At 43.0% G+C, this 16,431-nt stretch overlaps 1 protein-coding gene across 1 annotated transcript; it reads right to left on the minus strand.

The window, feature by feature from the left end:
* Window positions 1-111: 111 nt before the first annotated feature.
* On the minus strand, window positions 112-14,293 carry dlec1 (DLEC1 cilia and flagella associated protein). Its single transcript, XM_071527588.1, has 38 exons — window positions 14,210-14,293; window positions 13,911-14,051; window positions 13,674-13,830; window positions 13,350-13,463; window positions 13,073-13,260; window positions 12,571-12,800; window positions 10,720-10,798; window positions 10,382-10,469; window positions 9,910-10,083; window positions 9,576-9,712; window positions 9,316-9,408; window positions 8,942-9,032; window positions 8,628-8,790; window positions 8,013-8,205; window positions 7,622-7,698; window positions 7,285-7,447; window positions 7,096-7,189; window positions 6,838-6,968; window positions 6,046-6,207; window positions 5,757-5,887; window positions 5,292-5,442; window positions 4,854-4,970; window positions 4,420-4,538; window positions 4,098-4,289; window positions 3,940-4,007; window positions 3,668-3,819; window positions 3,358-3,473; window positions 3,135-3,205; window positions 2,808-3,028; window positions 2,438-2,596; window positions 2,200-2,322; window positions 1,954-2,048; window positions 1,710-1,797; window positions 1,361-1,558; window positions 1,019-1,180; window positions 688-838; window positions 381-498; window positions 112-238 (listed from the first exon to the last, which is right to left on the minus strand). The coding sequence occupies exons 1-38, from the start codon at window positions 14,291-14,293 to the stop codon at window positions 112-114; spliced, it is 5,118 nt and encodes a 1,705-aa protein (XP_071383689.1).
* Window positions 14,294-16,431: the final 2,138 nt, after the last annotated feature.

Here is a 16,431-nt window from a genome sequence, read left to right on the forward strand (position 1 = left end):
TTCAAAGTATCCAAGTATTATCCTTTATTTTGAAACCATACAAAAGTACTGTAAATACATAGATTTACAGGAACAGGTAAAACAGCAGCTGGTCATTTCGGATCAGTCATGTTATAAGGAAACCTGGCTTGACCTGTACGCTTCATTGAAGGAGCCTCTTCCCTGGACCTGCAGAGTGAGGGGGGTCTTCACCAGCACCGCCTGGACTGTCACCGTGGCCCTGAACTCTCTCTCCTCACTAAAACACATCATATGGAAACACATCAGAAACCTAACAGTGTTTGTTTGTATAATGTTAAGGTTATTTTTATATATATTATCATTTTAGTGGTTCAATCCCCATGTTCAGGTACTTCAATACTGGACTGTGGTTTTGGTACCTGGCAGTGAAGCTGATGTGTAGAGGCTGTCGGCAGCTGGTGACTAAGTGCTCCTGCAGCCTGAGGAGCCCACAGTCCGGTGTCACTCTGAACACATGGGAGTCTCCCTCATCTGACTCTATACACACACACACACACACACAGTAAAACTCATAGGCTCAATATGACAGGTCAAGCAATACTGAAATGTTCCATCTATAGCCAAGTAGTGCCTGTGTTCAAGTCTGTAAGCAAACCCCAGAGCCAATTTAAAGTAAAGCATTGAGGTGAATGTCTAAAACATACAGTATATAAGATGGGTTATTACCTATATGTGTTCTCCAGTTGCTATGGGCCCCATGACTGTAGAGGTTGACTTCTATGGTCTGCGTCTGCCCCACATAGCAAGTCCCAAAGTTTATGCTGTCATTGGACAGACGCAGTGTAGCCAGATCCAGATGGGCGCGGAGAGGCACCGTCTGGACCGAGCCCACAGAGAGGAAGAAACATTTTGAGGTCAGATCCATTATAGTATTATCACTAGAACAAAGTACCACAGGGATTGCTGTAAATTGGAATCAGTAGACTATGTATGACAGGTAGAGTCTTTTTTTCCATCATACTTTCTCATAATCTCTACAGATTCACTACAGTCTGACCTGCAGACTGCTGTTGCTGTAGCGAACCAGGAGGTTCTGCTGGAACCTCAGCTTCCTCTGCCCACTTGCACCGTGGACCAGTGTCACTGCAGGCGGGACTTCCTCTTCTGTCTGGTCAACATGGTCCAGAAGAGACTGGGAGCAGTGGAAGGCCACCTTCACCTGCCAATCACAAGACAGGAATAGGAGTAACAGTTATTGTAGAGAATAACAAGATGATGTAAAATCATGTTACGTCAACACAAATCAAGAACACTGTGCCAACAACTTAGTATGCTACTGCATCTACATCCAGGACATCAATGCCTATGTATCTAACTTTCCCTCCTCTTTTCATCATACCTGCATGTTGTGTTGTGGTTGGAGCACCAGGGGTTGACTGTCACTAGTAGAGGGGTCCGTGGAGCTGCTGGTCCGGTCTCGGGGCTGAGGCTGGAGCACAAAAAATGGAGGCTGAGTCCCCAGCCTGAATTGCAGGGGCATCTCAGAGGTGTTCTTCAGCTGAAACGTCTGGGTGATGTCAAATTCCTGCACCAACGGCTGAGGAGCACATCGCTGAGTGGTCAGAAATATTTTATGCCCTCATGATCAAAATTTATACATTTTGTGCCTCACACATGCACTGTGAAATATGAGGCCATCAGTATGCGAGAGGCTCTGTTGATCAGTGTTGCAGATTTCTCAGACCCACCTCCTTCTGTGACTCCCCCCTCAGTAAATCACTGGCTGAGGCACGAAACTCCAGCACCCCCTCGTCCTCCTCCATCTGCACTGACAGCCTACAGCAACAGGGAGCCAAGAAAAAGATATGCAACTCACTCAGACCACCTCAGAGCTTCTTTTTCCTCCTCTCAGCTGATTTTCAGTTGGAAACGTAAATCGACTTGGATGCAGTCGGGGGTTTTTTTTTAAATAGTATGATTGTGATTTCTTACACTGCAGGCTTAACGACTGCTTGAAGATCCATTCTGACAGGCTCCAGATCCAAACCCTGAGCCCTTCCAACTTTACCTGGGACACAGGCTGCCATCTGTGATACACACACACACACACAACAACACAATAAGGGAACCCATAGTGAGAGTGTAGACACTGCATCGGGTTCATCTGTCGTTTGCCCTTTCCAGGATTTGACACTGAAGTATACTATTATACATGAGCATGTGTATTGAGGATATTACCTTGGAGTCTAGACTCATGAATCCCAGAGCCAAGCCCACGCATCTGGACTCACAGACCGGCCCAGACAGGGTCAAGGGGGTGAAAGATACATGGATGGTGCCACTGCCCTTCGCTGGAATCACCTTGAGAAATACAAGGATAATACACAGTTATTCAGACAGCTAAAAGCGGTGTATTTAGTAGAACAATTCATAACGACAAAGATATTATTAGTCTAAACTCATATATTCAACATACTATTTGCTGTGGCGTGATGCAGTAGGGGTAATCTGAGTGGTTACCCATGTGGGGTCTGATGTAGACAGAGAAGAGTTTTTTCTCCGGATGCGAAGGATAAAGACAGGTTTCCTCTTCTACACTATCTTCCTCAGTCATGGATTCCTCCCCCTCAACATCCTGTAACTGATAGGAGGAAGCAGGTTTGAACCATGGTTCAATGGGAGAATAACATTTTTGTGGGTCCCGTGGCTGGCATCGTAACCACATGAATTTCCCTGTGGGCATGCTATAATAAGATGACTGTATTGTATCGGTGCAGTTTATGTTTGTGTAATTGTCTTGTGGTACTTTTTGTTTATCTGTGTTTTGAATAAATAAATAAACTGACAATCTTGCTTTGGAGGGAGGAGCTTGTTCCCTCAGAGCTGGGGGTGTGGCTCCTGTCCCAGACTGGCTGAATGTTCTCATCAGAAAGCCTTAATGCTCCACCCAACACCTCGTTGCCATCAGCATCCTTAAGGGGGAAGGCGTCTCCATATGCCACCACAACATCCAGCAGCTTCTTGTCATTCTGATCTATGTTATACGTCTCCCAGTCCACACGAATATCTGGCAGAAAACAAAAGTTTGGACACAAAGTTAAGTTTTGGCCTCCCCAACACGCACCACCATAATGTTTATCTCACTCCAGGATGTTTTTTATGATGATACTTACCATATGGGCTGGGGTTGTTGATGCGAAGAGAACGAGACACCGTGTCTCCTCCAGATACATGAGTGCCAAACCTAATGACATACACAGCAACGTCAAACCAACAGCTATCTGATATCGCTCATATTTGCACAACCTCTTTGTAATGTCATCATGGTGAGTGAAATATACACTACAACAATGAGCTGGAGATGCATGGATTGGACAAGCAGAAAGTGGAACAGACTGTACGATTGGTCCCCGGTTCTGGTCGTCCGGATGTGGACCAATCATCTGGAAGTAGAGCGGACAACCTCTCACCGTCATCTGCATGGGAATGAGCCTGGGTTCAAGATCACCCACCTGGCGCAGGAAAACAGAAAAGGAAGGGATAGACTCCTATTCATCACTCCACAAGAAAATGAAAAGTTATATAGTAATATATGTCTAAAAAACATGGAAGTTGATGCTCATTAACTTCTGTCCCTCCTGCGCTTCATACTAATTTATTATCCTGAATAAGCTACAGTATTGCATCCCATTACACAACAACATACTTTGCATATGAGGTGATCTCTGTATTCTCCCCACATGTCTGTGTAGGCAGTGATGTTTATGGTCTGGATCTCAAATGGTCCCAGCATCCCAGTGTCTGGCAGCACAAAGAATGCCGCACCTTTTCCGTGAGCCAGCAGGCTGCTTACAAACTCTGCCAATGAATACAGAAATACAAAGTCATAACCTGTAACTTTAGTGTCTGCTTTAAACATGGTTTCATTTAAAAAAAAAAAAAAAAAAGTGCGTACACTAATAAAACATTTTGGCATACCTTCATGTTCTCTCTCTTCTAGTTTCTTAGCCTGAACAGAGTGAAGCGGTTTCTTCGTATATGTGAACCTGCGATTAAGATGCAGTCCGTGTCACATCTACAGTACAGTAAAATCACACTTTGATCCATTATTCAGTTGAGAGGGCAAGCTGCTTCACCTTTTCTGTGATTGCTTTGGTTCTGAGATGGAGGGAGCGTGGCCAGTGAAATACTCCGCCTCTATGGTGAAAGGGGCAGGGATAGCGGTGCGATTGGTTATCAGTAACTGCTTGGTAACAGCTCTCTTCAAAATGACATCATCTCCAAAGTCGAGTACCAATGATGAGGGGCTCTGATCATCTGGGGCAGAGCTAGAGAGGCAAAGCACAGCATTCAAATACTGAGTGGCAATATTGAGTGGATTTACCAAACACCTGGTCTTCAAAATGTTATGCGGCTGATGGAGCTACCAGGTGGCAGGTTTTATGCCAAGGTTAGTACCGGACACTGGGCAGCAAGTAGGACACACTGAGCTTCTTGGCTTTGGAATAGAGGCCAAGAACAAGAGGAGACTTCATCCCCTGGACCTCACAGAGAGCTGCAACCTCAGTCAGCTCCAACTAGAGAGAAAGGGGAAAAAGAGGAGAGCATCAAGAATTAGAAGACAATTTGAATCAGAATACAACTAGGTTGATATCAAAAGATGTAGAAATGTATGAAATGTGTGAAATGCAACCACGTTGATAGAAATCTGAATAGCTTATGGCTCACATGGAGTTGCTAAAAAATGTCAAATTATTCCAGAAATTCAAGATAGGCAAAAGCAGGAGCCCATTGTTATGTCTCCTCCTGTCTTACCTATTCAATTTGTGGCTCTGGTGTATGCAACAAATCACGTGAGCTTCAGTAAATTTGCATTGATGATTGATACTTACATCGGTGTGAGAGGTAAAGTTAACTGTGATCTCCATGCTGGCATTTGGTCCCACAGTACCAGATGAGGGGTCAAAACTAGCTGTACACAGTGAAGCCTGTTTACCCTGGAGCTGGGCCTGGTCGGGAAAACATTAAAATTTGAAACTGATATCACCAAGTACCTGTATCTTGGAAGGGAATCATTTGTGGAAAATCTGTAATGGTAATGTTTGCAAAGAGATCAAGGACTAGTGTGGCAGCTAGCCGTGTTTTAATACATTTCATTTATGAGAGCGCCAAAACAACCTTGGAGTTTTTATATGAGATGTCATACAGTTGTTACCACCATCACCCATAGAGGTCAGGGCTTTGTCTTCCAAATCGTATGAGAGCCAAAATCATTCTTCAATTATACGTCAGTGGAATGATGCTAAAATGCCAAAAGCAGCACAGCGTACCATCCAGGTGAAGTGGGAAGGCAGCAGGGTCTGATTGAAAAGAGTCACGACACCCTTGGCAGGAACCCCCATGTAGAGTTCAGAGAAGACCAGCTCACAGCTGAGCAGACACACCTGAGGAGCCTGGACATCTGCCTGCACTGACAAGTGACTACAAAGAACAAACAAGTAGTGTTATCTGCTATAAACTGGCTGTTATATGGACACTGGCTTCAATTTATGTCATCATCGCTCTTCATCATATTACATTGTATCATTTCATATAGTTTTACATCATATCATATTGTATTTCATATCATACTGTATCATATATCATTTGTATGTCATAATATTGGATTGTATCTTATCATATTCTTTCATTGTATCGTGTCATCACAAATTGCACAGATGAAAATAAATCATAAAAGTATGGCCTGCCAGACAGCATGACTCATCAGTCACTAATTACAACATCACAGTCCTCACCATCCAGTTCCATTCTCCACTGCCAGCTGCAGCACTGTGTGGAAGTGCTGGCAGGAATGTGGTCTAAAGAGCACATCCACGTTACAAGAGGCCAGAGGGGGCAGCACGCCTCCATGTGGCTCCACTACGATCTGTGCACCAATACACAGTAGATGATTGATGATCAGGTTATTGTACAACAAAATCACCTGAGAGATTAATGATGAATACTATCAGGTTGTAAACAGTAGCCATAACATCCATGAGTGTTGTCTTATCACAGGTACGGCGTCATGTTAGTCCTCTGTACCTGTGGAAGCTGATGGTCCCGCTGAATATTGTTCCTCTCCTCCAGGCTCCAGGAGGCCTCCAGTTGGGTGGGGTTGGTGAGGAGCACCGAGGCCTGGGTCTGCTCCCCCAGCCTCAAGAGCCCCAGGTCCAGGCTGGGCACACTGACCGTCACTGTAGGACCCTAGGCAACACCAAATGATGAGCACCATGAGATCTCAGCTCACAGACAAACTATACTATACAAAATATACTGTACATTAAAAGAATAGTTCACCCAAAAATGAAAATTCTGTCATCATCTACTCACCCTCATGCCAGTTGAAACACAGGTGAAGTTTGTCCATATAACACACAGGGAGGTTTCCAGCCAACTCCATAGCAGCCTTCTCCAAAACAGCTGAAGTCAGTGGGGACCAGTTCTTCAGAGTTCCAAAAAGACCTATATTTACACCACAATTTAGTGCAAATCTTAACTACAGCTGATTGATTTGAACAAATAATGGTGTATAGGTCTTTCTATTCACAGTGTGATTGTTTGGCTGTTTTTGTTTTGGAGCTCTAAAGAACAGGTCCCCATTGACTTCAGTTGTTTTGGAGAAGGCTGCTACCAAGTTGTGCTGGCAACCTCCCTGTGTGTTATATGGACTAACAAATTTCACCAGTGTTTCATTTGGCATGAGGGTGAGTAGATGATGACAGAATTTTCATTTTTGGGTGAACTATTCCTTTAACATGGAGTGGCAATGTAGATTGGAGAAATTTTAGCCATGACTGTCAGTAATTTTGTAATGGGTTTCTGGCTCGTTCTTACCTTGAAGGAGACTTCCACAGCCAGAGTGACCGGCTTGTGGTGGTGCTCTATGTGGCACAACAGACTGGTCACAACCCTCTCTGGTTTCCCTCCGGTCACAACCAAGTCAAGATCGAAACACTCGTTCATCTCTGGACCCAAACCCATCAATAACAAATCGCTCAGCCAATAAATCAATAAACCAAATTGAACTTGACTAAGTGAACTTAACTGAATGAGAGTTTTCTGTATCATATTATGTTGTGTTGTGTGATATACCTAATTCACCAGTAGAGGGCTCTACTTCTATTATGTGGCAGCTGCTCATCCTCTCCCATTGAAAGAGGATACAGGAGTTGCTGTGGTTCCACATCTTATATACACAAGACACATACAACAGCAGTGATGGATGTAATAGTGGCATACAAGTTAATGTTGGCTTTATGAAACAACCAATAGCCCAAGTACCTTGAATTTCTTGCGGGTGGTTGTGCCGATGAAAAGCTCTCCAGGGATGTGAATGGCGTAGGGCTCAAGTAGGACCTGGTAGGGCTCTGTTGACCCCTTGACCTCTATCTCCATGACGATGACATCATTCACCTTGGAGGCTGTGCTCAGAGGCTGAGGGGGACTAGAGTTCCCATAAACCCAGAGATAAGATTCAACACTTTTTTAGATGTAAAAAAAAAAGCACATAAAGTAAGGGAAATGTAATGTGTGATGACTGTGATATTATTTTCTCTGTGCCACCCATAGATCTACACACACTCCTACCACTGTCTACAAAGTGTCAGCTGAATATTACCCATTGTCATTGCACTCTGTTGGCAGCTGTGGGATGTCCCTCAGCACCAGGTGACAGACACTGTGGTAATCCTTCAACTAAAGAAAACACAAGCATTGTGAATACAGTTTCAGTATGGAATACGTGGAATGTTTTCTCCAAGCACATACCAGGAAATACAGTTTTTAAGCTGCAGAATCACATCTGTCACTGAGTCCTATCCACTTTCATGTCTCTTACCACTGCAACAATCTGGGAAAATTAATAAAATGCTTGATAAAATTAAAACATGAAAAACACGTCACTCTATAAGAAAAAGCAGTGATATAATGAACCTCCCAGTCTCTTATTCTGTTATGTATTCTGAACACCATTTAGAGTCCTTGCAGTGTGTGTGTTGAGTCCTCTGTACCTCTTTAGGAAAGTAGGTGAACAGGAACTCCTGGTCCTGGCAGGGGGCCAGGAGGCCTGATAGGGGGCTGACATGGAAAACATCATCTGTGGCCAGGTTGAACTGGATATGGGAGGGGTGTGGAGCCTCTCCTGGAAGCAGAGACTGTAGGTTGGGCTTCATGATCTGCCAATGGAATGGCAGCTCCAAGTGGCTTTAGCCCCATAGAAACAGAGGAGAGAGAGTGAAATAGAGTGAATAAGAGTGAGAGAAAGAGGGGGAGAGAGAGAATGAGATGTAATGTGATACTTATTGTTCCCTGTAGAGAAATTCTCTTCTCATTTGCCCCCCTCCAAAGGGAGGGCAGAGCACAGAGTCAACTGCACCCCTGGAGCTGGTAGTTATTTAGTGTCATACTCAAGGACACTTCAGCAGGGTGAATGCTTGCCAGCACTGCGGCTTGAATCCCAATCCTCCACTTGAATTACAGACTCCCTGCTCACTATACCTTCCTGTGGCTAAATGGTGCGCAGATGATGAGTGTGTTTGTTGTGAAGGGGCATTACAATCCAAAAAGCTAAGAAGCATGATGCTATTCTGTGTTGATATATGAAGGAGAATAAATTAGAAACTTACGCATTGTTTCTAATGACGAGCTTCTTCTGCTGCACAGAGTGAGGGTTACATGGGCTGAAACGGACAAAATGCTCAGCGGTGAGGTCATGCATCTCCCCCAGAGCGGGAAGCCCTTTCTCCCCAGACACAGACACAAGCTCAAGAGCAATCAGCTGGCCCTCACCTGGACACACACACACACAAACACACACACCGAAGAGAGAGTGGTCAATGACCAAAGAAACACATTCGATATTACACTAGAGGAACTCTGACGTATCATTTATTATAGAACAAAGCTCTTAGTAACTCTACTGATCACTGAAAAGGTTCACCTTGAATGGCAATGTCTTTCACTTGGCAGTTGTCGCATATGACAGTGAAAACCTGGCAGCACCTCTCAGCAGTGGTGGGAAAGAAAACCATCTACAAGTGTGCGCGCACACACACACACACACACACACACACACACACACACACACACACACACACACACACACACACACACACACACTTATAGTGCTGCATTTCCACACATGCAGTCGATAAATGTGAAACCTGCTTCTAAAAAAATGGAAAATGTAGTTCAGAAGATACTGTTGCCGGACTGCAAATCATTTGACTCATTGACTATGCATGGTTATGTAAGGTTTAGAAAACATTGATAAATGATCAATGGAACCCTCCAAAACCTCCATAACAGACTCACCTCCACTACTGTGGCCTGTCCCGGCTGCAGCATAAAGAGTGAGGGACTGACTGCGAAGGGTGGCTGCTCAGCGAAGAGAGTTGTTACTACAGACTATAAAGAAAGAAAAAAGCGAAACTGTCTGTGAGAGCTGTCAAGCTCACGGGTATCGAGATTTTAAGTCAATTTGTTTTATTAAAATGGACAACCTAAATGATATGTCATTTGGTTAGTAATCCAATTGCTGTGATAAAACAGTTATGTGCCAGATAGGACTTTACCCTGAGGTTAGAGGCTGTCCACTGGCTCTTAGGGATGATGCAGAAGGTTCCAGCACTGAGGCCTTCATTACAGCACAGGAACTCAACAAACTTCACCCCTCCTGTCAGACAATAGCCACAGTCCAGAACTCGAGGTACTGGGCAATCACGAGGGAAAACACGTCAATAAGGCACAACAATATACACTGGTGTTACGCAATGAACATTAATTTCCTCATATGAGAGCACAATGGAAGAGGATAGTGGTGAAAATGCTATGTGTCCTTTTAGAGGCTATTCTGTGAAACAACAGTCTGATAGTAAGATAAGGTTGTTAGAGTGTAATGTGACTCACAGGTGAGTACCGGAGGGGGTCGTCGGGCCTCGATGGGCACCAGCAGTGAGTGCTGAGCCTGGGTCTCCACCACTATGAAGTCCTCGTAGTCTGCCAGGGAGTCTGGAGCGAAGCGCACTGTGTACTTGCAGCTCATCCCTGGAGCAACGCTGCCGCCCTCACCGGGGAATCTCCCTGCCAGATCATATCCGAATGACAACCCCTTCTTCTTACATGAATCCAGTGTTACTCTCCACATTCAGTTTTGTACAGTCTGATACTAAAGTGTTTAAGACAGCAGGTGGTGCTAATATTCACATTACAATATTTTGAATGTGGCACGGAAACGCCACAAACCACCAAGAGCATTCCGAACTGTATTTGTCAAAACACAGCATTCCTCTGCTACATAAACAGTGATACTTAAGATTTCCTCGCTAGATTAGGTTCAGAGAGGTTGGGTAATCAAATCAGCTTCAAAGGCAGAGCTCACCCAGGCCAAGGGAGAAATAAGGAGTGGTAGGAGGGATGACTCGGACATGGCGGCTTGTGGCAGTCAGGTTTTTCAGCTCCAGTGTCGTCTGAAGGGGAGAGAAAGAACTCAGGAATAAAAAGTTGAGCAGAGTGCAGTGGTCTTGGATGCTGTGCATTTTTCTCCTTAATGTTTAAGGTTAAGATTGCAGATGGGAGTAGTAGGTAAAGCATTCAAGGGCTTTATAGTTAAATACACTTGTGGCATGTGAATCACTAGAGATCATTCTAGGTAAGCAGATCTTTCAAAAATAGTTCAGGATAAGTAAGTGAATCTTGGTAAAATAAGAACGAACATACCTCATATACATGTCCCACACTGTAGCCAGTGAAGAACACTACTGAGGGATTTGCTACAAAGACTGGAATGGGCTCATCCCTGGGGCTGTCAGGGAGAGAGAGAGATTACAAACACAACACCTGAGCTTTCTGTCTTGTGTAATTATAGTCACACAGGTAGTGGAGAGCCAGGTAATGAGCCAACACTGCCAGCATTCCGCTCTGTATAAAAAGCACAAAGCAAACAGTTTTGATTTGATATACTTTATTCATCCCCCCACTCTTTTTGCTCAAGGATACTTCGAACCAAGGCCCTACGGTACTAAACCTGTACACACACACACACACACACACACACACCTGATATCCTGCCCCTTTACATAGAAAAACATACAGCTGCTCACACAAGCTTAATCACATCAGCTTTCACACATACAGATTCAATGCCATCTATGTTCACACATTGCATTGTCCACAGAATACAAGAGGTAGGGATGTTGAGTCAAATTAAAACAGATTACACACATAACTTGAGCAGCAGAATGCCCACACTTACACAACCTACGTAACAACCTACGTCTTCCTCAATAGTGGTGGATCTTGCTGACAAAACAGCAGCCGGATAGTATGCCATCACATGATTAGTTGTGGCCAACAATGTCTGTATCCACGGGCAACAACCCATATTTGGTTTTATGAGCTAACCTCACTGCAGGAAGTGTCTTGTTTAGCATTCAGATGGTCTTTTTCCATCTGTGTACAAATGTATCCTCAGTATATGGACCAGACCTGGGTCACATTGTAATTATTTTTAGTTTATAATGTACCAAATCAGTTGAGTTAGCTGCATGAAAATGCAGTGAATGCCAGAATGCAGAAAGTTTAGATAATCACAAGAATGTATTTGAAAATCTATGAATTTATTAATTTGTTATTGTTTATTTTCTTTTTTTCTGTGATCGACAACTGACTTGATGCTATATGAATTGTCCTGATTCGGTAAACCCCACCCATGTGCTACTACAGTACATAAATGCTAAGGAGTATTTGCGGAGGAGTATTTTACTATCTGACCCAGGTCTGATTTGCACACAAGTCTTCATGAAGGCTTGAAGAGTGTATTGTGTAGAAGATTCGAGAACACAGAAAATGTGACAGTCAGATGGCAAATTGTTATGCTCCTAAGATATTGTTGGCACAAATGGTGGGAAATTCCACTCTGGGTTATTGGGTATGGGGCATTGTGTTACGGTTGGATGGCATGGAACACAAATTATTTGAAGAGACTTGTATTATTCAACAAGAGGATCTAATTCTGATGATGCTCAGTGCAGTGTTCCTGCTCAGTGCTCACAGTGTCTAGGCTTTCTATGATGATTATGAATATGTAATGAGCCGCAGCAAGTTTGGCACAAAAACACATCTATTCCATCTTTTCCCACAATATGTAATGAAGATGGTGATATGAAAGGCTTTAACTTTTTTGTTTGTAATAAGCTCATTGTTGGTATAATGCACACATCATCATAACAATAACAGTAATAAATGTGATCAGGAAACACAATCTGGCTGAGGTGGGAGAAAATACATGAAGCTGGGAGTATTACCAGTCAGATCATGTTACACATCTCTGCTTTGGCACAAAAGGTGCATTACTGCTCAGACTGAGGGAAAGGGTGCTCATATTTGCAGGTAATATTGAAGAGGGATTATCTGACCACAGGCTGTTGTGTTTCATCAACTCTAAACCAGTCAAGAGTTTCATATGATATGTCATGAGTGGATCATATTCACTTTCGGCTGCCTCATGACAGGATGATAAGCTGCAAAAATGATGAGAAAAGGGCTTTATACTCAGCACATCACAGGTACCTCTTCATATCCTCCTCCATCACTTTCCTCCCTTGCACCGCCTTCCCTGCTTTGCTCCTGGGCCGGATGAGGGATTTGCCCCCCTGCGGTGCTTCTGGGGGAAGGAAGCGGGGATTGCGCAGGAAACTGTGTCGATCTTTCAGCTTCTGAAGTTTGTCCCTCCCCTCTGCCCGATCTTTTGCGCTCGGCTCATCCATCCACTTTGGCCTGGGACGCACCTGGTTTGGCTTCTGAAACACATATGGGAGGTTATTTACATATTCAAAAATGGTTTATATTCTATATCTATGCATTGGTGTAATCATATCTCCCTTTGTTCCACAGGAGCTCAGGCTGGTCAGATCAGTATCATCTTTTATATTACTTCTCAAAACACACAGGACAGCCTTTTAATAATGTTCTTTTTATGGCTTGTTTTGACAAGCACATTGTTACTTAAAGGACCTAAGTGTGTTATTCTAGCATGATACAGTGGAAAGAGTTGAAGCCTGTGACTGCCCGCCTCGCTGGGAGTTTTCTTCTTCTTGTTGGTGTCTGAGCTGGATTCCAGGGTGAGGCTGCACTCTGACCCGTCCTTCAGGTTTTGGTTGGTCCTTTCTGGACTGGGTATCAGCGTATAGCCATCATCCTGAGGCTCCCTGCACACATGCATGTTGTAGGTGAAGGTGGGATCAGCAGGGTTGGATTTCACTGAAAAGGAGAGTATAAGTTAAATAGTGAGTCAAAAACACAGGAATATTCTCCATTTGTCATAAATCTCATGGTGTTGTTATTATTACCTCCTGCTGGTGCATTCACCAGTGAAGTTTGTCTGGTTAGGTAGTCTTTGGGACAAATTAGGTTGTTCCTTTTGAGAAGATCATTGTCTACACACCACACAAAGGCTGATCTCACTGCAAATAGAAATTTAATGAAACATAATACTTATTTTTTAACAATACGACATTATCAGTGTGTTTACAGCGATCAGATAAAACAAAATAAACTTATACAGATAAACTACTGTATATAAATATCATCAAGCAAGCAAGCACAGTGCTTTACAACATTATAGGGTATTTCAGGGTTTATAATATGAATTCATAACAGAGTTTCCATCTCACCTGAATGGAGGCCCAGGTGATCAGAAGCCTCTCCAATCTCATCTGTCATTCTCTCATAGGCCTGGTTTTCTGTGGCCATGGCCTGGACTCTGGCCTGAATTATATGACTCTCCAGCATATCTGCCTCTTTCATATGCCGGTTGTACTCAGAGTGGGCCTGCGTAACAGTAACAGCATAGTCTATGTGACATTTAATTGTAAAGCATACAGTATAGTTTTGCGTCATTGTTAGGTTACCTGTTGAAGCTCCTCTACATATTTATCATGGTAGTCACTTTGTCCGCTCCTGGTCTTGGTGAGGTTGGATAAAGTGTCTGTCCCAATGATTTCTCTTGTGTAGACATCCTTGAAAATGCTTGCCAACACATGAGAAATATCCTAATGTACAAGGAAGAGGAGGCAGGCTTATACAGCAAGTCATTGTATTATTGTTTAGTGGGTATGCGAGAGTGAAGGGGAAGCTGACTATGTCTACAAAAAAGCTATAAGTCATACTATTTTTAGCAATCAGTAACCTTAGCTAGTGTGATTCTTACCTGTGATTTGTGTGATGTAGGCCTATGACAGTTCAAGGATGGATCAAACCGCGATTTTCGTCTCGTCTCCGATTCTTCCAGCATGGTTGATACAGCAGTAGCTAGTTAGTTGGAGTGAATCAGTCAGTTAAACGCATAGGTTAAACGCTTTAAGTTAGTAGCTAGCTAGCCAGCAAGCTAAACCTAAACAGAGAACCTAAACCTAAAGAGAACTTCAAGTTTACGAACATATAAAATCAATATCAGAGCTATACATGTAAGGGATATAACGTTAGTTGGATAGGATTCACTGAGTTTCACATCATGAAGCCGGCAAAATATCTATATCATATAGGTTATCTTATCTAACTTAATGTGACTGAACTTCTCACCTGTTTGCTGCTCTTCAGCCATATTTGTGTACATGTGGTAGCCATAGTAACAGCCTCTTAAAGGTGCATACACTCGTTTTTTTATTTTATTTATTTATTTATTTTTTTACACCGGACAGGAACCTACAATTGTAAACATAAAATGTAGCCTATTTAAAATGTAGGAAAAAATATTTCTCTGCTAAACAGTTTCATCAGAACCGATTCGGAAGTTGAACTAAAAGAGTTGTTATTTCGTTTATTCGGAGGCACCATACATAAGTTACAGTGATCAGCTAATGTAGCATGTTAAAAAATAACTATTAGCCCTACTAGTTTGATTTCTGACTGTCCACCCAGGTAAAATAACGTACTGTCCAATATTAGTGACCTTAGCAGTCAAAGAGGGACAATTTGCCTTTTTAGAAGCATTTACAATCCGATAATTTCTTCCTGGGATAACCGTTTTTCCCCCTTTTTTTTTTCCAAGACTTGGCCTTATAGGATGATCTTTCTGTGCAGCTTTGGCACTTGCCTGATGCAATGTAACCTTATGAGCCAGACTATCTCATGAGGCCATACAACATGCCTGATAAGAATAAAACATGGCTGGCACTATACATCGTATGAGCCTTTATGACCTGTGTGAATTATTTTTCTCTACACTATAGCACTACCTTCTAAAACAGGCACTAGACTATGTGTGCATAAGGAGAACAGGCTCACCTACAAATATATGGTATTCAACAGGTTGTGCCATGCAAAATATTTTCAAAGCATTATCATCAAAGGCATTTATGCAAGATGGTGCAGTCTTGTGTAACTAAGAACCACCTATAACTAACTCTATTACTCATACTGGCAACACTATGCAGAGAGTCAGTGATTTTGCACCTTGTTTAGGAAGCCAAGACTGTAAAGACACCCAGAACCAAATACTTGACTCTGCTGACCAGCTCACATCGTGCTCATGCGGTGCTCAAGTGGGACTCTCAAAGAGGCAATTGTTGAGATCACTTTGTAGCTCCTCGTGGTTTGCCAAACAGACTGTTATTTCACAAGGCCTACCCCAGCACGAGAGTTCATAGGACAGAACTGGCTGGCAGATACTGTTAATAGAGAGGCACAAAGAGGGATCTGTCTCACGCTTCATGCCATAACATTCTAATGAGGAGCAGAGGCTTCTATGCTGATGATTTTAATGATTTTAACATTTCAGAGTTAATTAACACTGATGATTTTGCTGTGTGAGCATTCAGTATTCTGGCTTTAAATAGGAAAGTGTTTAGTTTTAGGGTTCCAGTTTCCATACCAGTATGGCTCAGTTCAAATTCCAAGACCCCTTGAATGGTTAGAGGCCAGAAAGTGCATTTATTGTCTTTTCACATGAGATGGACTAGGCATGCAGCACCTGCTCTTTTTAGCTGTGTTGGGAGTCAACACCAGCCAAGCACAGTGCTGAAATGCAATGTACCAAGAATTTGGGCTACTAATGCCTTATTAGCCACTGTCAAAAACTTTCTTTATATGACCACTGAGTTGCTCCAAGAACCATATGGGTTAACAACTAGGCCTAGTTACTGTGAGGCCTTGGGTATTTTGATGAACAGACATTTTGTGATGTGGACTGATGATACTCCAAACATTAAATATGAGACTGGTACATGATGAAGGAGGTGGAGGGGAGAGGCAAGTGCACACCTCACACCAAAACTGTCCCATGCAGGCTACCCAGCAGCCACCTGGCCAACACCCCATAAACTAATCAAATTACTGTTGATGCCAAAATGCCATAATAAAATATTCCACAATATTATTAACTTACAGAATGCAGCCTCCACAATCGTAATTAACTTATTATGGGTTACATCA

The sequence above is a fragment of the Centroberyx affinis genome, unplaced genomic scaffold (assembly GCF_046629955.1).
Source record: "Centroberyx affinis isolate AG114_WGS23_722 - 3 ecotype Tasmania unplaced genomic scaffold, CSIRO-AGI_Caff_v1 ptg001546l_1, whole genome shotgun sequence".
Classification (NCBI taxonomy): Eukaryota; Metazoa; Chordata; class Actinopteri; order Beryciformes; family Berycidae; genus Centroberyx; species Centroberyx affinis.